General features: G+C 43.7%; 1 protein-coding gene across 1 annotated transcript in view; it reads left to right on the forward strand.

Annotated features, from left to right (window-relative positions):
* LPL (lipoprotein lipase) overlaps positions 1-27,186 on the forward strand; it is a 77,259-nt gene that overhangs the window by 16,607 nt on the left and 33,466 nt on the right. The window contains exons 2-4 of the mRNA XM_086947471.1: positions 2,947-3,122; positions 22,919-23,098; positions 24,266-24,377. Of these exons, the coding sequence (XP_086803597.1) occupies positions 2,947-3,122; positions 22,919-23,098; positions 24,266-24,377 (468 nt within the window). The remainder of the gene's footprint in view (positions 1-2,946; positions 3,123-22,918; positions 23,099-24,265; positions 24,378-27,186) is intronic.

A 27,186-nucleotide genomic window follows, 5' to 3' on the forward strand; every position in this document is an offset into this window, starting at 1 on the left:
GGCTAGGAGACGAAAAGGTCGATGAAGAAAAAGAATATATCTACCTCGGCAGGATTCTTTCTAAGAATCTAACAAATACAAAGCATATCGAAAAGTTAACGAAAAAATCTGATTTACATGCAGGAGCATTATCTAGACTATACAACGCCACGGGGAGCAGGCACTTTTCCTCATTAATAAAAATATATAAAGTTAAAATACCAGCGGTCCTGTCTTATGCCACAGAATATATTCCCATTCAACAATGGGGCTTCATGGACCGTCAGGAGGGAAAAATCTTGAAGAAACTAATGAAGGTTTCAACTGCTACTCCAGTTCAGGTCCTACGGCTGGAATTCGGAATTACTAGCGCTTTTGCCACTGCCGTGGCAAACATAATTAGATGGGCTTACCATCTCCTTCATGCTACGGAAGGAACTCTTAGATTTCTGCTACAAAAAGAGACTTTTGGCAAAGATGTAGTGAAACAACCTTTCTTAGTGAACATGTTAGCGGCGTTCCAAATGGCTGAAATTTCTACAGAAATCTTGCTGACTTGGTCCGTGTCTCAACTAAAACTCTTTCTCAAATGTTTCACACCTAGGTTGAGTTATGATCTGGACTACGCTCACAGCTATAGGCTAAAAATATTCAAGCCATTCACTACACTTATAGAGTATAAACATATACAGCCATATATCTCTTTTTGTCTTTCTCATAGTGCAAGGAGGGTAATTTTTATGTATCGAGCTGGGATTTTACCTGTACAAGCCTATAAAGAAAAATGGTTACCTGGAGATCTCTCCCACTTATGTTTGTTATGTCAAGGGGGTGAGCAGACTGTGGAGCACTTACTGTTTATTTGCCCCAACTCTAAAGTGGTAGCAGCTCGCGCTCATTATATTTCACCGATATACAGATCCTGTAGGCTAACAAAGGAAAAAGAAATATTAGCAGTGGCCATAGATCCCCCGAACGAATTTGTATGTTATAATCTGTACAAATTTTTTAAGTCCATGTTGGTTTTATTCTAATTTGTAATGTACTTATCTTATGTAAAGTTCACTTTTTATCTTATGTTATATTTGTGGTCCTCGGCTGAGTACCTACACAAATAAAATCTTTTTGACTTTGACTTTGACCGTAGAGCAAAGTTAGTCAGTTAGGTTATACCAGGGTGGGGATGAGCAGTGAGTATCAATATGTTCCGCGGCTAAAGTAATATTTATTCTTGTGCCTCAAGGGACTCTTCAAGTTTTATAAAAGGCACACTGGGGAAACTCTTTTTTGATGAACCTATAAGCCTTTTTAAATGATTTGAAGATTTTGAAAAGTTTGGTTCCCAGCAATGTAAAGTGGAATATTAATTTCTTATAGGGGTTACAGTGCTGAGCCATGCCCAGAACTTTGACAATTTTAGAACTTAGTTTGTTGAGAAGAGGAAATAGAAAACCACATTGAGTCTCAAATAGTGCATTTTCCTATTTCATTCAATTTGAAGTATCATGAGGTTCGACACCAAACTTGACAGAAATTTAGGATTATTGTGCCAAGTCGCAACAGCGTCTCCTTATGGTGTAGACTTTTGTGGGTTTTCTGACTCTGCTTTATCGAAAACAGCTGGGTATATGTTTTCTCACTTCAATGTGGTGAGATGCCTGGCACACCGACCAAGCCACCGAAGGCTGAATCATGGGTTGGAAGATTGGGTGGGCCAGTCCAGCTTATATCAGTACTCTTCGGGGTAACATTGACTAAAACAAAAGAGAAAATTGAGGCAATTGTAAGCTAGAGGCAGTTTACTTCTCACCATGGTACATGTGTAGATTTACCTGTTGAAGGACATCAGAAAGATGTAAAATGTAGCAGATATTGTAATTGTATGGTATTGTAATTGCATAAAAATAGCGCTTACTACCCCTGACGAGGCATCGAAGCGCTTTTTCGGCGGGTAGCACGCTACTCCGGGACCCACAGAGGATTAGTGTTGAATTAGTATAGTGAAACATGCAAGTACATTTTATGTGGTGGAGAGGCTAGTCAGTTATTTGGATATGAAATGATAGCAGAAGGATAGAGGAGGACAATCTCTGAGGGCAATAGGCTTAGAGATTGTTGGGGCCTGACGTTGTGAACTGTGATATAGTGTGAAAGAAAGATTTGCCCACCACTCCCACAAAAAGCAGGGGGAGGCTGGCAGACTGGTCTGCTGCTGTCCCACTCTTGACTATGACAGACACTTGTAGGGATGTGCAGCATTTTACAGAGACACAAACTGGGCATGTCTAGAAGGGTGATTTCAAAATTGTCGTATTCTTTCCTGACCTGCATGCCTGTGAGGTAGCCGTAGAAGTTGGCAGGCATTACCAAATGTGGTCGTTTTTGCCAGGACAAGCAATTGGCTCATCCAGAGCCCTGATGGGAGGTGAGCCAATCGTTCAAGTCCGCGCCTGCTCCTCAATTGGCTGATCTTTGAAATGATCAGCTAATGAGAGGAAGTTGCCTGGGAGGGAGAGAGCTTGAATCAACCATTGTTTCCTAATATGGTAGTCCTACATTTTTAGCTTAATCTTAATGTTATACTTGGCTGTTAGAAGAGTTATTCCTGGCTGGAAAGTGGATGTATTGAATTCGACATATTGGGAGGATTTTTGGCAACAGGCCCAATTAATATTCATTAGGTAGATAATTTTGTGACCCACTACAAATGCTCAGTTTATGATATGATATGATATGTTACATCGCAAATTGTAGTCCCATTCGCCAACCAGATAGTGTGCAAATTGCACATTCATGGATTGCGAATGGAGTAGTAACGCACCACCTTTATCTCGTTTACCATATGTGCAACAGTGTAAGACATTTAAAAACTGACTAAAACCTGGACCTTTATATTTATTGAGAAGCCACAGGTGATTTCCTCTAGTTTGTGAAGATTAATGTTGTCTTTGCATGTGTCTCTTGCAGTCATCCCCACACAGGACACAATCGACTTCAATGACATCGAAAGCAAATTTTCACTGAGGACAATTGAAGAACCAGAGGAAGATCTCTGCTTCCTGGTCCCAGGCGAAGGAGAATCTGTCTCACGCTGCAACTTCAACCACACGAGTAAGACCTTTGTGGTGATCCACGGATGGACGGTAAGGACCCTTTCTGTCGAGCACAGTTGAAGTGTAGTGGTAGCGATGCTTCATCGTTCTACAAACATAAATGTTTCAATGCACAAGGCCTTTTTTGGATGTAAATATAAGTTTGTGGCTGAAAATTGCTCACCTGTCAGGTGTCCACTGAAGAATTTCTAGCAGTCATAAATGCATTTCCTGCTGTGGAATAGTCCATCTCACCCGGTTGCATATGCACTATAATCAACCTCACGCAAGTGATGGAGTGTGCAGGCTTAGTTAACTAATGCGCCAGCTGTAGGGGCCTGTATTTGACCTCATGGTCACAGGTTCAAATCCCTGCAGGGCCACTCGGCCTTTCATCCTTCTGAGGTTGATACAATGAGTATAGTTGAGTTGGGTAACAATAAACATCTGTTATTCAGCACCAAGATACCCTTTGGGTAAGCGCGCCCTTTACAAATACGCATCATGTCCCGATCCAGATGTGTTTTGTCATGAGAGTTATGAACCCCAATACATTGATGCCCTTGTGGACATTCACAAAATTGTCTATGAGCCCTTCTCACCCTGGAAATGATGAAGATGTCACCCAGAAAAAGGCTAGAGTAAATTTACTTCCAGGCCTATGGGACACTCCCAAATGTCTTGATGGCGTGAGGTTAATGGGCTTTCCACAGGGAAATGTATTCCCGGAGTAGACAAAAAAAGATATGTGCATTTGCACAGTGGGCTGCCATTTCCCAAAGCACAATTCTGCTTGGTGGCAATTCCAGATTGGGGAAACAGCAAATCATAAAAATGTCCCCTGAGATGGACAGGACAGTGGTATCTGCTGCATCTTTCCAGGCGTACCACCAGGCCCGGTTCTAGCGAGTGGGCTGGGTGGGCCAGGCCCACCAAACATGTGGTACAAAAGGGGGTGATGATGGACGGAGCATCTGAACCAATCAAACACTCACACCCAGTCAACAGATCTGGGTTTAATCCATCACCGTTCTTTAGCCCACTCTGCCACCCCAGTTCAGACATGGCCATATGCAAATCAGTCTGACCCTGTGCCTCATGGGAACAGTCCAGCCCGAACTGCCAAGCCATGTCTTCGCTGAACCGGAAACAAGTATCCTGGGACCGGTTTTGGATTCATAATCCTCATCAGCCAGGCTATCTTGAATCCAGTGGCCAAGTGAGCAAGGGACTCACGTCTGAGCATACCCTGCCAACTTAGGGCGAATAAAGCGATACAAAAGGGGATGATGGACGGAGCGTTTGAGCAAATCAAACCCTCACCCCCAGTCAACTGATCTGGGTTTAATCCATCACCATTCTTTAGCTCACTCAGCCACCCCAGTGGGAGTGGGAGGGGCTATGGAGCGATGAGGGGCACTGTTGGAGGGTGACAGTGAGGGAATCCGAGGAAGAGATCATGGGGTGGAGGGGGAGCTAGGGAAGGATATGGGGCACTGGTGGAGGGTGGTAGTGAGGAAGTCTGAGGAGGAGGTCATGAGGGGGAGGGGCTACAGAGAGATGAGGGGCACTGGTGGAGGGTGGCAGTGAGGGAATCCGAGGAGGAGGTCATGAGGGGAGGGGCTATGGGGAGATGAGTGCACTTGTGGCGTGTGACAGTGAGGGAATCCGAGGAGGTGGTCAATAGGGGGGCCATGGAGGGATGAGGGGCACTGTAATTGGTGTGGCGCCAAAAAAGATTTTCGCATCAGCGCTAAAGCCGGCCCTGTCATGGCCTTTCTGTTTTTGTTTATTTAATTAGCAGTCGGGTCATAAGGGCTACCGTGGAACATACTTTAAAGTGTGTGCTAATTATATTTATTGCTATATTCAATGTTCCAAGTTTGAAGGTGATTTTACTAATGTTTTTACCGAGAAAAATGAAAGTGGAGCCCGATGGTGCCTGATATGGGGCTGGGGTTCAAGGTCAGCTGTGAGATAAGGTGCACTGGAGAGGAGTAGTGGATAATCAAGCCTGTAAGAGAGTGTGTTGCAGAGTCCCCGGTCAGGTGGCGGTAGTAATGAAGAGGTGAAGAGGGATTCTCCCTGAAGGCTCGCACAGAGGGAGCCCGAGAAGTGTTGCTTGCCTGATACTCCCACCTCAGAAACCTCCTCTTCCCATCAAAGGAACATTACATGGAAAAAACACTTTTTTAGAGTGATAATATTTAGAAAGAGATTTAGAAAAGAGTGTGTTTTACTGGGCCTTGTAAGACTAAGTAGTGATAAAGGAGGGCCCTGAAGCAGGCCTGCCCAGACATATATGCGACAAATCGAGCCCGCAGTGGCCCACCCAAATAAAAATTCCTGGAGTCGGGCCTGCGTACCACTGCAGTTGTTCGTAGATTCCAAAAAGGTTTAAATCTGCTTCTGTTCATAGATGCTTTTACAGGTGCGGATTTACTTCTTTTTTTAAGAATTGATCTGACTAGAATTTAGGTTACCTGAAGAATCCATGTCTAAACTCCTCTCCTGGGCATTTCTTTTATAGATCATTGTTTTCCTGTGTGTTAGTCATAATGAATCATCTCAAATGAACAAGGACTTCAGGAACCATAATGCATCAGACTGCCAAACAAAAATCCCCAAATGGAGGCATTGTGTCCTTGGTGACATTAAGTCTTCCGGAAACCATATGAATATCACTTACATGCAAAAATATTTTTAATGCATTGCACCCATGTCAGTTATGGTTCCGGTAGAAATAGAACAAGCCGTGTACATTATGTTATACATATTTTAGCACATTGTTTGCACTCTGTTACAACTTCAGCGCCGAAATGTCTGCATTGTCAGAACATCTAGTTTTAGAAGTTCCCTCATACATATGGTGAAACCAGAGCTTAATTTGTAAAGAAGTAAGTGCCAGGGCTGTCGTCAGGAGGCCTCTGCAGCTTGCACCACCCATTGCCCCGTCCAGCGCTGCCGGTGACAGTACAAATACACTTACGAACATCACACGCCTTCAAGTGTTGTGCTTCAGACTATTCCAGGCCCCCCCAATGCTATAAGAAGGGCTTGGGTGGCCAGTATTAGTCATTTTAATGTATATTGAATTGATAAACAACTGTTGTGGTGCCCATCTCTAAAAAACACAAACAACGCCATCATGTGTCAGACTGTTGTAAAACTCAGTGTTGGCAATTAGGTGCCTGCGCTGAGCACCGAACACCACCGGCTCAAATTAAGCACTCCCTGCAGATTACCCCAGCACACACACACATCTCCTGGAAGCACATAAGTTCAAAGCCAAAAATAGTCCATTAGTGCCAGCAAAAGGCCCTAGAAATGTACAAAAACTTTAAAGAATGGTCACATCAACATAGATGCCAACTTTCCTAGGTCCATGCATGATGTGCTGCACCATTCCAGTTTTTTCCTTTGAATTCTGGGTCTTGTAGTCCTGTGTTATAATGCCATAAACAAGACCACAAGTTGGAGAATTCAAATAAAGAAACTGGACTGGAGCAGCACATCAGGCATGGACTTTGGAAACTTGGCGGTGCTGCTTCGTTGATGTTAGCACCGGCTCAGTCCCTGCTGTCCTATCTGCTGTGCCAGGGATTTCGTGGTGGTCTGCTGAGCTGCAGCCCCCATGACGTATGCTTCAGTGAGGGCACTTTTTCCACCTGCTCCTCCTGGACGCATTGCATGCCCAGGAATAGACCGATGCTCAGATGTCTTGCTGGAAAATTTTACAGATATCCAGACACAACATTATTGGAGTGTTACTCTGGTGTGTTGGCAGTTGGTAAACTGTCACTTGTGATTGTGTGTTGTGCTCTGTCAGGGCTGCGTGAGGTCACAGGGAACTTTGAGGAGTCTATTGGGGAAGCAGCTGTCCTGGCAGGACATTGGTGGTTGGTCCAGGAACCAATAAAAATCTCCGACCTCAGCTTCCTTGCTGCTAGATTGGGCGGGATATGAGGGGGCGCGTGCAGTAGGCCAACGTTCCTTCCTGACTCAGGACTTTTTTCACCCAAGATTCATTGCGTGCTTCGACAAGCACGCTACGTTGTATGGTTTCTGCGTGCAGCTCGAGACCAAAAGACCGATTGTGAGCGCAGCTGTCTGCTTACTTACGGTTGTCGTATAGAGAGTGGGCTTTCGCACTTCCTCGGAGGTGTCTTACTTTCTCACCACATGCAATTGGCTGCTTGGTGTTTTTATTCAACCTCTAGGAAGTGCCCCACGTGGAATGAATGGTGGACTATTTTACCTCTCACACAATCATCACACTGTTTGCCACATTCATTTCGTTATCTCACATATCATATATCCATTTTATATAGAAATCAGTCCTTTTTGCTACTTTTTCTACCATCGTTGTTCAAGCCTAACGTTCTGGTTTACAGAATTTGTAACGTCAGTGATGGAACGTGTTAGCACATTGAAGCCAGACCTACTGGCTTTATCGTTCACTGTTTTTCATTTATGGCTAAACCCGGGCCCATTGGGATGTATGACGTTATAACGCATACCATTACAACTACCTACCATTACAACACGACCATTACAACGCATACCATTACAACGCATAGCGCTTAGAGGTGCTGGATAGTGGTAAGTATAATTTACTATTCCAACTCCAGTCCCCGTGGACACTAGGGAAGGTGTTGGATAGTAAATTAAACTTATTCCCTATCCTAGAGCGCCCCCCAGCGCAATGCGTTGTAATGGTATGCGTTGTAATGGTCGCGTTGTAATGGTAGGTAGTTGTAAAAGTTGCGTTGTAACGGTTGTATACCGCCCATGGAGGTCTAAAAATATTTTAATGACTGTGCAGGAAAGCAGGCGCTGCTCTTTGTGGTACAAGCACAGGGCCTGTGAAGATTTTGTACTTATATGTCAGTATAGCATTGCCTTCTGTGTCAAAGTTTGTCACATAAATAAAATGCTTTTGTAAAAGTGGTGGCAGCGGCAGGTATGTGTTCCCATGGCCGAGGAGGTTGCAGCACTGCGTGAAGAGGTGCAGTCCCAGCTGTTCTTTGCCCGTGTTTTACTTCTGGCGAAACTACTATAATCTAAGAATGGGGCAGATTTAAAATAACTGGCGTATCCCTGCAAATCCGCAGGGATGCGCCAGTTATTGTGCACCACGCCTCCGCCACCAGAGATGCACCGCATTTACAATGCGGCGCACCATGGGGCAAAAACGTCACAGATGCGTCACGCATCTGTGACGAAAAGGTGCTGCATTGCTGGAGTTGCGTCGCACGCGCGACGCAGCACCAGCAATGCTCTGAGGGGCCCTATTTTAACAATGCATCAATCCTTATGCCTGCATCAAGCAGGCGCAGGGTTTTGACGCAGCATGGGCTCAAAAGTGACTGAGTGAAATCTTGTAGATTTCACTCAGCCACTTTTAGGAGGCGTTCCTGCGCTGGAACGCCCCCCACCCCCCTGTGCAGGAACGCCTCCTTCTGGCGCAGGGCTTTACAACGTGAGGCATCTCCCAGATGCGTCACGTTGTAAACACCCCGCAGAATGGGGCATCTTTTGCGCCGCCACTGCCAACGGCAGCGTAAAAGAGGCGCAAGGGGATTGTAAATCTGGCCCGCAATACTTTGTAAAAAACATTGTCGTTACTGATCTAATGTGTGAAAAAGCTCCTGAGAATTTTTTCAGCATTTTACACATGCACTCTCTATATGTAAATGGGAACACTATTAAAGGTACACTACAGTATAGAAATTGAACCACACTGTCAATACGGATGATAAATATAAACCATAATAATAAATGCAAAGAAATAAGTGTATTGAGACAAGCATAAATGAGAAACCATCTTTGAGGACCTCCGACCTGGGGAAAGTGCACAGTATTATAGGCCTCAGCACAATCAGTGCAAAACACATGAAACATGGCTATGTGTCCTGTGCCGGCCCAGGTGGGCGAATTCCGGGCCCGATTTTAGGATATCACAAAAAAAAGAGTTGACTTATACTGAATTAAAAAGAGACTCAGTCAGGTAATGAGTGATTATCCCTTTGTATTATTGTTACAATACTTCCAAATGTCTACCCTCTAAAGAGCCTTAGAAATGGATGCTTGAACCATTCTGGTCCATACCTAACAAAAATCATAACGAAACTTATACTTTTTGGGCAATTTTACCAACTCTAGCCTTATCAGGCATTGCCAGCCACCGCTTCTCTTTTATCCTCTCTTCATCTTCCGTCAACGCCAGGAAGCTGGAACAGGAAGCACCCAGGCTCCCAGACTCCCCTAGCCAATCACGACGCTGCATAACAACAGCGTCGTAATTGGTCTGAGCCCCGTGGTTCAGCGCTCAGACTGGGAGCCTTGGCATGTTCTCCACCCAGGCTGTGCAACACAGCCTGGTAGAGAACATGCCAAGTGTGCATAAAGACTTGACCGGCACAAGGCGGCCGGCAAAACCGTCATGCGAATTAGGGAGGCCACCATCCTCCCCACTGCTCTGTAGGCTGTCCACCCCGCCCCTACAGAGGAGTACTGAAAAATAAAATGATAACATGCTGCTAGCATCATTTTATTTTTCCTGAGGGGTGGCGCTCTTCCGCCTTAGCAGATTAGCCGCCCGAGGGTATATGGTGAGCGTTCTCCTTATTATAGAAAGAGAGGAAGTTTTACCAAAAACGTTGCGTTGGTTTTGAAAGTTTCACAAAGTGCGTGCAGTTTAGAGGTAAAAAGGCACAAAATTGTATTTTCAAGAAGTTCAGATGATTATTCAGTTGAATCTTTGTGATACCGATGGGAGCGCCATTCACAAAGACTTCTATGAATCCTGGGAAAGTGTCTTCAGTGGCAGCCGGCACAGATTGAGGGTGGTGGGGCAGAGGGCGGGGGGAGAAAAAGAAACGTTTCCTTGCTGCGACTCTCCTCTGTCGACTCTCCGCGTCCGGCCGGAACAGGAAGCACCCAGGCTCCCCTAAGCCAATCACAACGCTGCAATGCAGTGTTATGATTGGTCTGAGCGCTGTGGTTCGGTGCTCAGACTGGGACTGGGAGCCTGGGCATGTCTTCTGCTCAGGCTGTAATCAAACCTTGGTGGAGAACATGCAATGTGAGCATGACTGTGTGGCCGGCCCAAGACGGCCGGCTAAACATTCATGCGCACTTACAGAGTGCCCAACACTCCTCTCCCTGCTCTGTGAGCCGAGTAGCCCCGTCCTGGTCCGCAAAGCTGCTGCAGCAAGAAAAAAAAATGTAATAACATCGAGTTATTCTCATTTTATTTTTGCTTTGTTTACACTGTGAAAAGTAGTGGGGCGACACACCTCTGCCTTAACAGAGGAGCCACCACTGTGCCTTTTTTGACAGCTCCTTTCACTTGTGTTTTTATTTTACTAACTGGATGAGCATTTTTGGATAAAAGAAGAACCTGATTTTGCAGACTAGAAACTATTAAGCATCTCCAAATTTACCTATGCACATATCTTAACATTCTTAGGGTGATATATTACATATTTGTTTCCTGCACAATGCGATTCACCTTTAGCACCTAAGATCTTCATGGTGATGACGTTTTTCAGTGTCAAACTTGGCAATGGAACAGGCTTCAACCGGATGCAGTTTCCCGCCAGGCCAGTCTAAATCTTGGGAAACTATTTTGAGAACATTAGGTTCAGACTCATGCCCTCATAACGCAGAGGAGAACCTTTTGACATAATTTTTTAGATTTTAAATGTTTACACTGTGTTTGTTCTTACCGTTCTTAGATCTACAGATAACCAAATCAGTAAAACAAAGAGGTGGAACTCTGCCCCAGTATGTTAGGGAAAGGTGTGAGCCGAGGACCGTTGACGGGCAAAAAAAAACGTGACCTTTCCACTTATTTTATTTTTTCTAAGCATCTTAAAGCACATACATTACAAAGTAATTTGTCAAAGCAACTTGCCCGCTTGTCATCGATCGAATGTGCTACCGGTGACCAATGGCAGCAAAGAGGGAAAATACACTTTAGCATACGTAAATATATAATGAACCGTTCTCAAGCCAAAAGATAGTAAAGGTCCTACCAACATTCTGCTTTTGTAGTCTTTAAAAAGTACCTAGGAGGAGAAAAACGTTGAGCCTCCTTGGTTTATATTCAGCACCTACTAGGGTGTACCAAACATGTTAGTACAGTACTGGGTACAGAACAATTAAACTCTCCCCTGAAGCAAGGCATTTACCTGAAAAATACTTAGTCAAATAGTTAGGGTTTTTTGTCCAGTAAAGTTTCAACAAACTATACACAGTTAAAAAAAAAAAGAATAAAGGTAAATACTTGAATACATTTTTGTTACCGTGTTTCTAAGGCTTGTTTCAATTTTATAAGCACAAAACATCTCAAACCACCAGTTTGAGTGCAACTTTTAAAATACTAGTTTATGAATATAAATTCTGTTTTTAATACCAGAATTAGCCTCTCAGGCTGACACCAGATTTGTAGTTGTATTCCTGGATGGGTGTCCAGCATTGTCCATGGCGTGCCCGACTTCTAATAGAATTTCAATTTACACAGAATATAAAATTGCATGTGATCATTAGAAAGAGAGCTTGCCAGGAGTGGCACACCTCTCAAATTATAGCACAAGTGTACGAAGGTAACCCTGAGGAAGGACAGAAAGTTCCCAAGAGCAGACACAAAAGCTTACTTCATCCCCCGCAATAGGAATAGAGCTTGTTGAAAGCTAGCCTCCAGATATTTCTGACATTTTGGGTTTCAAGCAGGAGGTGGCAAACAAGTTACTACAGGGATATCTAGGTTGTGGGCGAGGTCACATGTTCATTGTGATGCCACTCTTTTTTTCCCCTCCAGTTTCGACTCATCCAATCTCTGTGAATCTTAATTCATCATTTACATAGGAGATAGCTGCCTTGAAAACCTGGCATGGATCTTGCACCAGACCGCCCTTTGGCATGACGATTACAGACAGAACAGAGAAAGTCTACTCCCGCCTCAGTGGAGGTGGCCATGTTTTGAATCTTTTTAGATATCATCCAAAGATATATTTTCACGGAAAAGGCTCATTAAGACCCTGTCTGTTTGTTTCTTGTGATTTTCCACATTCTAACTTTTCACAACAGGGTGCATGAGCCGTTCTTTTGCACTGCCTCCCTCATCAATAACAAAGCTCTTGTTGGCACAAAGATGTTAAGCGGTTATCAAATAGCAATCAATTTCCTCAAGCGATAAGTCATAGCCCTCAACAGCATAGATCAGGCAGGTGTCCAACGAATGTCCAAGAGAGCCAAATCTATGGCCCATGTTCACATAAATATATGATTATGTAAATGAGTCATGTTTAGATTGTATTGTTTATAAATGCATCTAGTTTAAATATGGCATCAGTCTGGAGCAACAGTGGGTGCTATTGACTTAGAAAATGAGGGAAGACTGCAACCAGTTTTATTTTTTACAGTTTTATCAAATTTATTTTCCATCCTCAAAATGTTCTAAACAAAAGAAAACGGTTTTATCAGCACCACACAATCGTACCTTGCACCCAAATAACTCCAGTCACCCTAGCAGCTCTGTGGAAAACCTTTCGAAATAAATTGCAACAACTGCGCATGTACTTTAGAAAATAAAAGCTTCAGGGTGGTGCACCACGGAATATGTGCCTGCCAGCTGGCTGCATGTTGGCAGTGCAGACCTTGTTTTCAGACAGTGCTTTTCAGGTACTAACTAAGCTTCCGCATATGTATGCTGCTCCACTTGGTTTCTTGGAAGCAAACCAAGACTACATTTCCCAGAATGCATCAAAGCACACGGCTGGATACATCTTGTCGTGCGTGCATAGGTTGATGACTCACATCAGGTACTCATTGTGAAGATGGCGGAACTGATTTCTTTCGAAGCTCTGACCTTTAAAACTGAACAGCAAATGCATGAAATTGACGTTCACAAAACCCTTTGTAGTTGCCAATAATTTAACCCAGGTGGCCACAGGCGGCCAGATGTAGGCCTGTGTGTACCCGCTGCGACGTCACCACCTCGGGCCTCTGCAGCGAAATTATTTATAGAGCGGCGCTGTGCAAGCACAGGCAGACTCATGAATATTAATGAGACAGATTTGGACTGTGGGCGGAGTCTACTCAGGGGGCCTGAGCAGCCTCGCGTAATAATGCTTCAAGAGTCCCCGCATGTCCCAGTCCCAGCCTTGAACACTACGAACCTCAGCAGTACTCAGCTGCCTTTGAAAGGCCACGGTTTGTTTACAAAGTGACTAGTAAAATGAAGTCGGAACAGAGAAGGCTTCAGTCACACTTTTCAAAAGGGACACCTGTTGGTTTTGTCATTGCGCATAATATTTAGCAATGCTAATAAGAAAGCATGAACAGTTTATATTAAAGCGATCCTGGGGGTAGATTTACAATAGGTGACGCATCCCTGCATATTAGCAGGGATGTGCCACTTATTGTGCGCCATGCCTCCGCCACCATAGCAAAGCGCCGCCCAACCTAGGGCAAAAACGGCACAGATGCGTCACGCATCTGTGCCATAAAAGTGGCGCATTGCTGGAGTTGCGTCGCAAGCGCGACGCAGCTCCAGCAATGCTCTGGGGGGGCTATTCTTACAATGCTGCCTCAATCCATACACCTGCTTCAAGTAGGCGCAGGGTTTTGACGCAACATGGACCCCAAAGTGACTGAGTGAAATCTTGTAGATTTCACTCAGTCACTTTTAGGAGGCGTTCCTGCGCTGGAAAACGCCTCCCCTGCGCAGGAACGCCTCCTTCTGGCACAGGGCTTTACAACGTGGCGCATCTCCTAGATGCGTCACGTTGTAAATACGCCGCACCATGGCGCATCTTTTGCGCCGCTGCTACGTCACAAAAGTGACGCAACAGTGGCGTAAAAGAGGCGCAAGGGGCTTGTAATACTGCCCCATAGTGTGCGAAAGGGCAGGCCTAACCGGAATTACGCGTAATTACTCGAAGTCAGGATCCGCTGAGATAATTTAGGGTGACGTGATTTTTTTCTGAATTAAAAAAAAAATCACAAAAAACGCCCCCACACCCCAGAAAGGCCCCATAGAGCAGCCGTTCGAGTCTGGAAGTTTGCATTGTTCCCACGCGGTGGTGTCAGTTTTTTGCCAAGAATAGATCGAAAATTGCACGGTGTGCAGTAATAGCGTCATTTTCCAAAATGAGCAGCCTATCACTGCCTGTATGCCTCAGCAACTGAAGCTGGGCCCCAAGGCCAGACTGGCCATACTGGGCATTGGTCATTTCCCCGGAAGGCTGGAAGGGTGAGAGGCCAGTTTTGTTAGAGGGGCCCGTTTTGTAGCAGTGCACCAGTTTAAACGCACTGCAACGTTCCTTGAATATTAAGCAGTTTTTGGCAGCAATAACGGTGTCAAGTTTGGTGAACAGTGTCCCTGCTGGAGAGAGATGGAAGTTTTGTCTGGTGGCAGTTTTGGCTCATATAAGGTAGTGCAGAGGGTTAATATGTCTGCTGCAAAGAATGTGTACCATGCATATCAAAGAACAGTATTTTATGTGCAAAGCTCAGTGGGTTCATGCTTTTGTCACAGAGATTCTTTTCTTACTAAGGCCAACCCTTACCACTGTGTTATGTTCTGACTCCTGAGTTTTTTCATCTCCAGACAAGCACTCTTTAAAAGTGCCTAGGAGTATGGATGACGTGAATCCTATCCCTTGTAGTCCCCTATGTCTTATGTGCCATTTTCTATACACTGATTTATACATGTATGATTCATTGTCATTATATGTGTGTGTGATATAACGTGCTTCAACACCCTACACTGGTATGAGAGGTGCTATAAAAAAATTACACACATAGAGAGAGGGGCTATGGAGAGATGAGAGACACAGTTGGGGTGTGATAATTAGGGAATGGTTGAAGAGCCCCCCAAAAATTGCATTATCCTGGTGCACTGTAGGGTCATCATTTGCTATGCTTTAAAAGCTAGTACAAATGAGTATATAATGACACATGTGTGTAGAATACACAATTTCCCCCCCAGATTTTGTCAGGGGGAAACCCCCCAAAACCCCCTTTGTAGTGGTCAGGCTCGCTCGCTCTCTATGCACCATATGGGGACAGGTCTGAGAACATTTGCCAGGGCTGCTTTGGGTTCCCAGTCTGACCCTGGCCGCAGCCCTGCAAGAAACAGCAGAAATGTATCCCAGCACACATTTTCTCAGTGCGCCTATAAGGTAACCGCACTGCCCCCTGGGTGACGGGGTCACAGAACATATAACTCATTCCACAGCTGTCCCAGTGTGAGAGGGACACAGTTAATAGAGGGGAAAGCTGATGATGGAAGCAGCTGTTTACAAAGTGAAAGTGATCCGTCTTCACCGCTTTCACTTTGCAAGTTGTTCCCATCCGCTGAAGTGAGTTAGTTACCACTGAGTGCTTAGTTGCAGCTTGTGCAGTCACAAACATACTTAATGTTATATATATATATATATATTACACCTACTGGCGGTTGCCAGTAGGTAGTTATAGTTAGGACCTAGTTTCCATGGGAAAAGCATTATATATATATATATATATATATATATATATATATATATATATATATATATATATATATATATATATATATATATATATATATATATATATATCCGTTATAGTTAGGACCTCGTTTCCATAGGAAAAGCTTCTAACTTGCCTATAACTTTGGCGCAGTTTGGTGAAACTTATTGAAATTTCCCAAAAAGAGTGAGACGGTAATTTGTGTTGCACATGGAAAGTATCGGAGGGATCCGTAAAGGGTGGGACGGGGGGGGGCGAAAAATAGGCGGAGGGGTAAAAAAAGTACATTGTGTGAGAGTAGTTCTGTGTATGATGTCATCAGTAATGTCATTTGAGATGTCATCAGTGATGTCACTGGAGAGGTGTGGTGCAGCGGCCAGGGCAGCTGACTTCGGAGCAGAGGATTCATGGTTCAATCACCGGCTCTGGTGGTAGCTCAGCTCGGTACCATGTGACTATGGACAATAGCTCACTTAATTTCCACGACGCCCCCCAGTGCCTTGAGACCCATAAGGGTGATAGTTTGTGCTTTACAAATACAGATTTTTACGTATTTCACAGACCATGTCATGAGTGATGTGATTTGTAAGGTCATAAGCAGTGCATTGCAGAGGCCTGAGTGATAGTTAGCTTAAGTAACTAACTGCTGAACTTCAGGGGTTTTTTACGAGTGAAATCTGAGCATAATTATAACGTTCCTGTAACCTTTTGTTTTTTCAGTGAATATATATATATATATATATACATCCGTACAGAACTGAGAACTCACACAGTCACGGTCACAGAGAAGAGCGGAAAACCAGTGTTAACAGTGGAGTTTTAGCTCTGAAGGTTTTGAATTGCCGATTTCTATTAAGGGGAGTGAAAACACTCCAGGGCATCGGCACCAGCCTCAATATCTTTTTTTATTTTAGGGTTGTAGGGGATTGGAGCAAAAGTGCCTCTTAGGTACTTCTTGGCATTAGGCCCTGCCCCTCCCGGGCCCAGCCCCATCCTCACACGTTGAAATGTTTGTTTTAGTTGGCAAGTCTGAGCCTATAACCTTTCATTGAATTGCTTCCATAAAGAAAACCTCAGTTGTGCTTGTATTGAGCATAAGCTTTGCTAAAAGCCAAAAAGTGCAAACTTAAGCACTCCTTTTCAGTGGAAGCACACACCTGTCTGCCGAATCAAATCCTGTTCTTGGGTGAAACAAGTTGTGGGTGGAGTCTAAACCCCTCTCTCTTTAGTACAGTGAAAGCTTCTTTTTTAGTTCATAAAAATAAACAGGAGGCTGTTTAGAATTTGAGGTTTCAGGATCTGGGAGAGATTTGAAAACACATGCATGGCACATGTAGATGAATGGTGGATGTAGGCACACACATGCACTGGTCCTGGGGTTCTTCTATTTAGATACAGATAATATATGTCCATTATGAAAATGTCTAATAAGCACAGTTTGCAAATCTCGGCTCTGATGCAGATGACTTTTAGCCATGCTCAGTGCACTTTTCACCGCCTTGGACTCTTAGCTACCTTCCAATGGCAGCTGGCAGGTTAAATCCTTTATTTCAGCCGGAGTGCCAGAGGAGACCTGTTTCAATATTTTGGAAGGGCCGGCAGATGAGTGACAGATGTGAAAACATCCGCGTCCATCCCTTGACTTGATGCTTGTTCATACAGCAGGTTTGGTATAAGGTATTTTGGGGCTCTCGTTAACCCCTCTGATGCTCATGACGAGCTCAGCTCGTCATGAGCCACGGTGGCCGTGTGCTCATGATGAGCGGAGCTCGTCGTAACGGCCACAATGCTCGCAGCCGGGACTAATTCCCCCTCTGTGCTGAGCGTTCTAAAGAAACGGGTGTGGCCATGATGAGCTCAGCTCGTCATGAGGACACGCCACCGTGGCTCATGACGATCTGAGCTCGTCATGAGCACCGGGGCGCTGTGCGCGCTCCCCGCCCCCAGCAAAGCGGGGGAATTAGCCCCTCAGGCAAGGGGTTAATCTTTGCAGGCCCACCCTTCTTCTCTTCCAAACTGTCTCTCAGGGTTCATTCCAAATGCTTTGTTTGAAGGCATATCGCGACAGTGGCAATTGTCAATAGTTGAAAGTATTTAAAGACATTTGTAAACGGGGTTAGGAGCTCTTTGAGAATTTTGGAAACCTACATTTCCATTTGGGCTTTTTCTTTGAAATCTTTCCAATGATAAACACAAAAAGCATACAGTTAAAAGTCCCCTATGTCTGTAAGAAAAACTCAGCAACATCCCTCTGCAATACACTGTATGAGTGTAACTGTTGTCGCCATTCACCTAAAAATTAAAATACATGGAATTACCGATCTCCAACCCCATGTCAATCAAAAACAATACCCCTACTGCAACTTATCATTATTAAGGAGTTTTATATAGCGCTTGCCTGACCCGAGGGTATCGGAGCGCTTCACAACAGTTTTTGAGCAAGATTCATACAATAAGCAGTATTCTACATATAGGTTAGGCAGTCCAAGTGTGCTGAGCAGCATTGAGGTAGTACATACGTAAAGGAGAAACATGGGCAGGGCTGTGGGGGAGATAACGATAGAAACAAGTCTAATAAAACAAGTTCCATCGATAAGTTAAGTACTGATAAACTATTTTGTCCCATGATCCGTCTGACATTCCAATCCAGACAGTACACCACCCAAGGGGTGCACAATATAAGTTCAAACTCAGAGGCTCAAACAGACCTGCTCCAACCACACCCTTCAGTGTCCCATCTCTTGAAGACCTCCAGAAAGACCAAGACAGAGTCCCCTTCCACAAACATAAGAGCTCTTTGTTCAACTGACTCTCTCTCTCTGTACACCAGTGCCACCTTTGCCCCTACTTAAACAAATTCCTCTCAGACCTTGTAGCTCCACCTTTTTGACTGTGGCCGTCGGCTGAAACTAGTAAAGACAAGTACCTTAGGGCGGCAAACATTTTCCACAATGAAACACTTCCTGGTGGCGGTCACACCTGTACTCGATGTGGGGGGGGGACAGATCACCTTACACCAGTCTCCAAAGTCACCCTAACTTCTTGCTATTCTTGATTCATGAGAGTTTAAACAACTGCAGGACCAAGGTCACACATTGATGAGTGTATGAGCTGGCACCTAAAAGTGGCAGGACCCGAAGGCTTCTACTGACACCAAATCAGAAGTTGGAGACTTTCTATGGGTAGCCGAGCAGACCTTGTTCTTATCTAGGATGAGGTTTTAATTTCTTTATAGCAGACTAAAGAAGTTATGGAATGCCCCTATTTTATAATCCCTGTTAGAAAACTCTCTGGAGGGTGAAGAGCGGGTGTTAATATGTGGGATAATCTTCTTAGCTGGTATTCTGTATGCTGTGCCCCTTTTCTTGTAGTAAAACGTTTGATGTTATGTAGTTCCAGCCCAGCTGTGTGTGAAAAAGACCACCCCTTGTTTTAATTATGGAGGCTTCATATTTTTGGCTGGCCTGCTCGTTTTAAGCCTTTAATTACCGCGTTTGTGGGAATGTGGTTTGGTTTGGAAAGAGGGCGACATGGTAGGAACTGTAGGAGGTAATCCTTCCACCGGCTTACTCATTCTTACACTTTGAAATTGGGGAAACTATGAAAAATGAAAAAAAGAAATTGTGGCTTCAGATCTAGGTGCCTTCCAGAAGAACTGGACCTCAAATTGCACATAATGAATTGTACTATTTCTTGGTGCCCCAGTTCTTCTGAAGAAGGTGTGATTTTGTTGACCGCACAGCATGCCGGGATATAACTCAAACCCACGTCCCGAGGTCCTCCTGGATCATGAGCTCACTGTGTCCAGGAACAGGATGGGAAACCGGGCGGACCATATCTGAAGTTTCTTGGACGGTGCCAGACGTGCAGGAGTTCTATTGTTGAAAAAGTCCCGCAGGTTCAATATCCGTGAAGTCTCGTCACCAACTGAAAATCGGAGGTTGGGGCGGGGGAAAGCTGACAAGCCAAATGGTGATTGTGGATAATATCATATGCTTACAATAGGCTTTTGTTCTTCAGTTTTGCCCTAAGCTATTTCTGGTGTTGACTGATGAGTTGGTTTCTACTGAGGTTTGGTTATGATGGTCTTCACCAGGGCTTTTCATGTCACCATTGTACAGGATTTTGCGCTTTTGGACTTTGTGTCAATCATTTTCGGTAGGTCTTGGGCTTTTTTGTCTGTTGTTTTATTGGTGCTAGGCTGATGGTAATCAAACTCATTTATTTATTTTATATATTTTTATAGCCCTGAATAATCAGCATGTATGACACATATCTCTCTTATATTATACAAGTCAACATAATCACAGATATTGAAATCATCTCTGGATTAGGAGAAAAATATTCAAATGTATTCACATTCAAGGAATGTGATGAGCATAAGAAGGAAAAAGCCGGGAATTTTGAAAAACGAGAAATAAAACTGAAAAAGAAGTGATGCAGAGATAGCTAATATAGACAATATAGAGTAAGAAAGACACAGGAGGGCTTACAGACAGCGTAGAGTAAATGATAGAAAAGAGGCGGTGGAGTAAGAAGACAAAGGTGTGAATTAACCTGTGTTCAGTCAGAGCTTCAACTGTATGATTTCGATTTTTTTAAGAAGGGGCATCATGGTTAGCCTTGTCTTGCTCCTGTCGTTCATTAGTCCCCTGATTGAGGGAGTCTTGTGTCTCTTAGCTTTGGTGGGTTTGGATTTTTAACGTGCGTTGAGTGGCTGTCAAAAAAAGTTAACCTGGTCTATGCTAAAAGGCTTGATACTGGACATGGAGTTTTCCATACGGATATAGCCCAGTGTGTGGCCTTTTGAGCTGTCAAGGCTTTCAACACGTTAAGTTGGCCGAGTGACTTTGTATTCGGAGTCATTCAGAATTGGCAGCTTGTAGGCACTGGTTGCAAAATCAGGGCCGGCTTTAGCTCTGGTGGTGCCCGGTGCAGTAATGCTTGTTAGTGCCCCCCAATGACCACCTCCGCCACGGATCCCCTCACTACCACCATTTAATAGTGGTAATCGAGTCTCCATAACCACTCTCTCAGATGCATTCAATTAGTTTCATACTGTTACTCATACCAGTGTAGGGTGTCAGAGCAATTTATATCAGACACATGGAGACAATAAATCGTACATGTGTAAATCAGTGTATAGTAAATGTTACTTAAGACAGAGGCCTGCAAGGTATAGGAGTCACAACTCATCCATACTGGTAGGCAGTATTGTTTAAGAATGCTTGGTCTGGAAGAGCACAGACTCAGATTTTAAAATGTAGCACCATGGTTGGGTGTTCTCTTTAATAAGAATTGATATCTACCCAAATGAACCCTTTTTGCAACATCAGGATAATGAAAGCCCTTTTAAAGTTCACTGTTCGATATTAGGATTTTAACTTATAAACTGCAACGCATAAAAGGATCTCTCCGACAAAAGGCATAACCTACTGACCTATTTACATTATATTAACTTTGGGATCTGCATGGTACATGGCAGCAGGCAGATAAACCCTCTGCGCTACTTTATGAGGAGTCAAAACGTCCACCAGACAAAACTCTGAACATTAATCACTGGAGTTTTCTTGATATTTTTATTGTTGGCTGAAAATTGGAGGCAAGGAAAGTGGCAGCAGGGACTTTCAAAACAAACATACCCCCATGAAGTCAGCACCCTGTGCAGTGGCACCCGTCACACCGCCCTAAAGCTGGCAGATCAATGGTGTGTTAGAAAGTTTTTTGAGTTGTATTTAGACTTCTAGTGCTCTATGAGGAAGTAGTTTGGGAAGGTATTTTTTGTGTACATTTGGGCTAGGCCTTCAGGGGTTTGAGGGATCTTGTGGTTATTTGTTGAAGCCCTATGGGGTTGCTGTTAACAATGCTGAATCCTTCTCAGCTGAGTAAACGACTGATGCAGTAGACTAGCTTTTGATAGAGTTGCGGAGTAATCCATGGTTATGATGTGGTGCCAAACCCAGTCTAAGGTGCCTCTCAGTTGAGTATCACTGCGGTGTTTATTGATGCAGATCATACCTTCAGCAGGAATGTGTTACCTGCCCTTGTTTGCTGAGGACGGTAGAAAGTACACACTACGTAAGATACACTAATATTGATGTCATGGAGGGAAAATAGATCTTCTGTTCTTGATACGGCCGTGACCTGTAATCCATGGGGATACTCGTGATCCCGGGGTTCTGTCGTTATCCAGTGATAGTGGTTTGAAGAATTGTAACCATGCCAGCAGAGAGATTATCCTGAATAAGAAAGGTTGGTCCACCAGAATTTAGGATGTTGACCCTAATCCTGCCACTAGAGCAAACACTTATCCTGGGACGAAAGCTCAGATTTCACTGTTGTCATGTGGGATGATATTCCAACAACAAAGGGAATCCGATCCATGGTCTTCATTTTCCAAGTATTGTTGAGATCCAAGTTTCGTAGTATTGCGCAGTTGAAGAATTGTTCGTGGGATGAATGGTCCCCACTTACTAGGCATTAGGCATGGGAATTGTGCTGGCCTTTAGAGAGGTGTTGGTGTGTATCGCTGGATCGGGAAGAATGTCGACGTATCCTTTTACCGTGATTTTAGGAACATCCTAGCTGTCTCGCTGGTATTTACATGGCAATTGGATATGCTTAATGGTTCAGTGGGAGCTGAATGATTCTAGCAGAAGTCGGGGGGAACTCATTTTTGGGAGTTGGTTTGGAAATATTGCCCATTCGCGGGAAAATATTCTACCAGGGTTTAAACATGGATCATAGCAGGAAACTCAACAAAACATTGGGTAGGGTGATAATCGATATTTCTCACGTGTAATAAAAACTTCACACATGCCTAATCGAAACACTATGTACACAGAAGAACAACACTTAAATCCTTTCAAAATTAGATATTGACACGGCTTAAATGTATAGATTGCCACAGTTTACTGTTTTGTAAACTATTGCATAGGCTTAAAATTAAATTTGTTTTGATGTGTAGCGTATCCTTGTTTATTTCAGTGTGATGTTTGAAGTTTCTGTGTATGTCATATATGTATATTAGGCATTGGAGGATTTTAATTATTTAATGATGATGCCTCTTTCCTTTTGTCTTTGTGTATTTGATTCTTTTAGTAATTTTGTATCATTTCCATCTCAGCCTGAAGTTCATCTAGGATTTGTTTAAGAATTCCTGTACTCTTTAAAAATATAACAAAATTAAATTATAAAAATCAGTGTATATTTTCAGGCAAGTTCTTATTTTGTTGATATCGATGTTCCATTTGTTAAAGGTATGCCTGTGATGACGCTACTGCTCCTGCATCTTTAAGCAAAAATTGAACTTTTATCAATTTCAGGTGACGGGAATGTACGAGAGTTGGGTACCAAAGTTGGTAGATGCCTTGTACAAGCGGGAGCCTGACTCTAATGTGGTGGTGGTGGACTGGCTCAGCCGGGCCCAGCAGCACTATCCGGTATCTGCTGGCTACACTCAGCTGGTGGGACAGGATGTTGCCAAGTTTATAGACTGGATGGAGGTAAGTGCCTTGCAAAGCTTGTGATGGAAGTCATATTGCATTGAATTATGTTTGATTCATAGCGCCAGTTTGTGTCTTAACCATTGTCCAGTACTATTTTGGCGTGTCATTCTTTAACAATCCCTAGTGGATCTCCACGGGGTTAGGAGAAATCTAGCCAATCCATTGGTGAACTTGGAATCCTTGTGGTGACTCCTATAATAGTTTAGATATAATTGCTATTGGATAGTAGTAGTATTTCCTATGACTTTAGGGCTGAATATTTCACCTCTGAGTATTGTTTCATAACATGTATTCCCAATTAAACAATACTCAGTTAGCTGACGGGGAAGGATACAAGGGTGATTTGCCGTTGCTACAATTGTTAGATCAAGGCAGAGATGAGTGCTGAGCGATTAATTCAATCCACCAAAATGAGTCTTTAAAGACAGCAAGATGTGAATGCGATTGCATACAGGGCAGTCCTATAAAATTCTCTTAAAAATTCCTAAAGAAAATTAGTTTGACCTGTTACAGAATACTGAGACCCTAGGGTGTAGTAGCAACCTCTAAGTAAACAATTTTGTTTGGTTGGTGAGTAGGAGGTCAACATATACAGGGCCGAACTGGGAACAGCAACCAGCTAGTGAGAAGCACCGCTCTCCATTTTGTTACAGATAGCCGATATTGGAACACTGCACTCACTACAAAATGGTCCCACAGCTGCAAAACCGTCCGCCACCCCTCCGGCCCACCGGGGAAATGCTCAGTGCCTGCTACGGCCAGTCTGGCCTTGAGCATAAAACCCGAGAGGCCGGGGATTGGAGCCCTGGGCTGGTGGCCTACGGGGACTCCGACCCAGGGCTGTTCATAGCTTTTCCACTTGGGAAGGCATGGAAGGCCTTCACTGGCCCACATTACTCGAAGCCCTGTGAGAGCCTGAAAGCTAATATATATGTAACATCTGCCTATTCTGTGTTGGTACAATAAAAATCCTCACCCCACTCACAGACCATTTACAGTTCTAAGAGATAGTAAACCTTAACCTCCATGTCTGATGACAAAAACTGTACATTTGTTCTTGTAAATTCCACTTATTTATTGATGTTGTTTTAATCTGAAAATTGATATCCCCAAATTTGCGGGTACATTTCTAAAATGCACGTTTTTTTGTTTTGCTTTTCCAAGGGGGAGTTTAATTATCCAGTTGATAATGTTCACTTGTTGGGATATAGTCTTGGTGCACACGCTGCTGGGGTTGCAGGAAGTTTAACTAAAAAGAAAGTTCAAAGGATTACAGGTAAGAGCACTTATGACATTGTGGTGTCCCTTGCCTGAAGTACTTGCAGTTGTCTTATGTACCAAATACATCTCACCATTAGAGGAGGCAAAGAAGTAGGGCCCTGACTTAAATTGTCACAACAATGAGGGGAATGTGTGGGAGCCAGATTACCAGATATTCCTAATATTCTACTAGTTAAAGCAATACAGAAGAACCACCTTACGTCATCCTGAGAATGCAGTATTACATTATGAAAATACCGCTGCAAGCAGTGCCCGGCAGAGGCAAAAATGACCACCAGTAAAAGAGGGCCCGTGTTTACTCTACAGTAGTATTTTTTAATTCAACAGAATGTGGAAGTAATTGCAATAACTATCAATCCAAGTTGTTGCTCATTTCCTTTTGAGTACAAGAGTAATACCAAGTTTTCCAATGGTAACCCCCACCACCCCTTAGGCTTTATTATGAGATGCCCCTATATTCATGCAGTGATGCCACACCCGGCAAATTGTAGTGCCTCAGACAACAGTATTTTACTGTGCATTCGTCTCATCTGATTCGCAGTACTTCTGATAGAATGTGAGATCAAAATAAAAATAGGAGATTTGGCTCAATTTACATGTTTGGCTTTTTTTTGTTTTTTTTCTGTTTTCACTGTTGGCATTTTCCCTGGTTATCAATTGAGAAATACTGGGGTGGTGGGTTGAAGAAAACTACTTGCTGTGTTGGTTTGCCTACACAACTCAGAAGGCTAATTTGTGCACAAATTCCTGTTTTCGCACAAATCAGGATTCACATGGAACTCAGAAGAGTTTATAAAATGTCGGGTTTTGTAGGAGAAAAAACGCGCCATCCTAAATTTGCACAAAACCCTGTTTTGCTCAAAGGTAACTTGTCGGAAGGTCTCAAGCATTGCATCAACATCATAATCAAGTGCAAACATTCACCTGCAATATTTTAATGTTGCACCTGACAATGTTTACGATGAACACATGTCTACTACTGAGCTCAGAATAAGGATTGTCAGATTTGGAAAATTTTATCTGAGATGGCGAAGGTGTAAAGAGAAATGCCTCAAGGTTGCTGCTGTTCCCTGCTTCTTTGACATTGGCATGCAACCACTGGCCAACCTGTTTGCAGAAAATGATTTTCTAACAAGGAGGTCCACTAGTGTCACACAATTCACACTCCAGCTAAGTCAAGGTTCCATTAACAGCTAGAAGATAGCTCCTGGAAGCTGGGCATCTGGCCTTGTCCCAGTGGCAGCATGACCGGGATCCTCCTCCTCTCAGATAACACACAGCCCCTTCTTGTCCGATCGGCCTGCACTTATGAGCCCACTTCAGTTTTTCATCCCGCGTGGAATCTGGGAGTCTTATTCAATTGGAGCTTGTGGCTCCCCCGCCAAGTTAAGCCACAAATCAGATCAGTTCAGCCTCATCTCGCCATCTCTCGCTATTTCACACGCAAATCTGTAAACACTTCAGAGCGACTTAAGCCAATTTTATTGGATTGTCCTTAAAGGCCATTTATAGCAATTGACAAGAATTTAGGGCATAAGAAATGGGAAAGAAAAGATTTGGGGTTGCTCAGCATAAAGATCACATACAATGTTGTAGAAGGATTTCACATCCCAAGGTTAGAGGACAGTACACAAGTGGTCCCAGGATGTAGCTTTAGTCTACCCCTTCCACTGATGAGGCACCATACATGGACAAGAGCCGCCTGTATCTTTGAATATGTTCATTGGGTCAGATCTGTCGCTGGTCTGTACAGTTCGGATGCTTCCAAGTTCCCCTCTGGAATAGTGGCTGTTGTTAGAACAGAATCTGCATTGTGAACTGCGCATAGATGGTACAGGCTGCTCTGCAAGGACTTCCAAGGGATGACGATGATCTGGCTTTCATTAACTGGTGAGCGCATGTCTGAATGCAATCTGTTGGCTCGCCCTTTAGCAAGTATCTGGATGTCATTGTTTATTAAAAATAAAAAAATTAAACAGGAAATGCAACCAGGAATTGCAGTTCCTTGCCAAAGGTTTATTTTCATCATTTCAATAAAAGGATCACGAAAGGCTTAAGTACAGTCTCTGGCTCTTCTGCTTCATGAACGCCCTCTGGTGATCTTTCAGGAGTCAGGGAGCGTGAGATGTGAACGCTCGATGGAACTCTGACTCTAGCTGCCCATAGAGATATTGCTGGGGTTTGATAACCTGAAGGCTCTCCAGGGCTCTGCTCCTCCTTCACAACCCGTACATCTCTGGTTAAGCTTTTTACAGAATGCCGGCAAGGACTTCGTAGCTGAATCCGAATGAAATGCAAATTGCCTATTTTCAAATTTCTTACCTATAGTTAGCCTGATCCACTTCATCACGATCGTCCTTGGAACCTACTTAACTCGCCATGATAAACAAGAAGTGTGTATAATCAAAATCAAATAACCAATATACGTTCTGGATCTCTCTGTGTTGGTTGTTGGTCTCTCCAAAAAAGTGGACAGTCACTGCTGGGAAGGAAACTAACAGTACCTTGGTTGAGGCATCCTTCCCTCGAGATCAACCTCTATAAGCACCTTCCTGGTAGTTGTTGTTAACTTAGATATCGGCCTAGCGGACTCTGGAAGTCATATCTGAATCCACACTTTGGACATAGTTTAAATCCCTGCACCTTGATTCTGGGGTTTTTCAGAATCACATAAAGGCCAAGCATGTCTATGAAGAGATGCTACAGGTTTTCTTTTGAAGACCTAATTATGATTTCTCAGGGCCTCTAACCAAGTGTACCTTGTTGTAGTGAGAGCATTTCTAAGACTTTAGTCTTATCTGTTT

Source organism: Lissotriton vulgaris, chromosome 12 (assembly GCF_964263255.1).
Source record: "Lissotriton vulgaris chromosome 12, aLisVul1.2, whole genome shotgun sequence".
Classification (NCBI taxonomy): Eukaryota; Metazoa; Chordata; class Amphibia; order Caudata; family Salamandridae; genus Lissotriton; species Lissotriton vulgaris.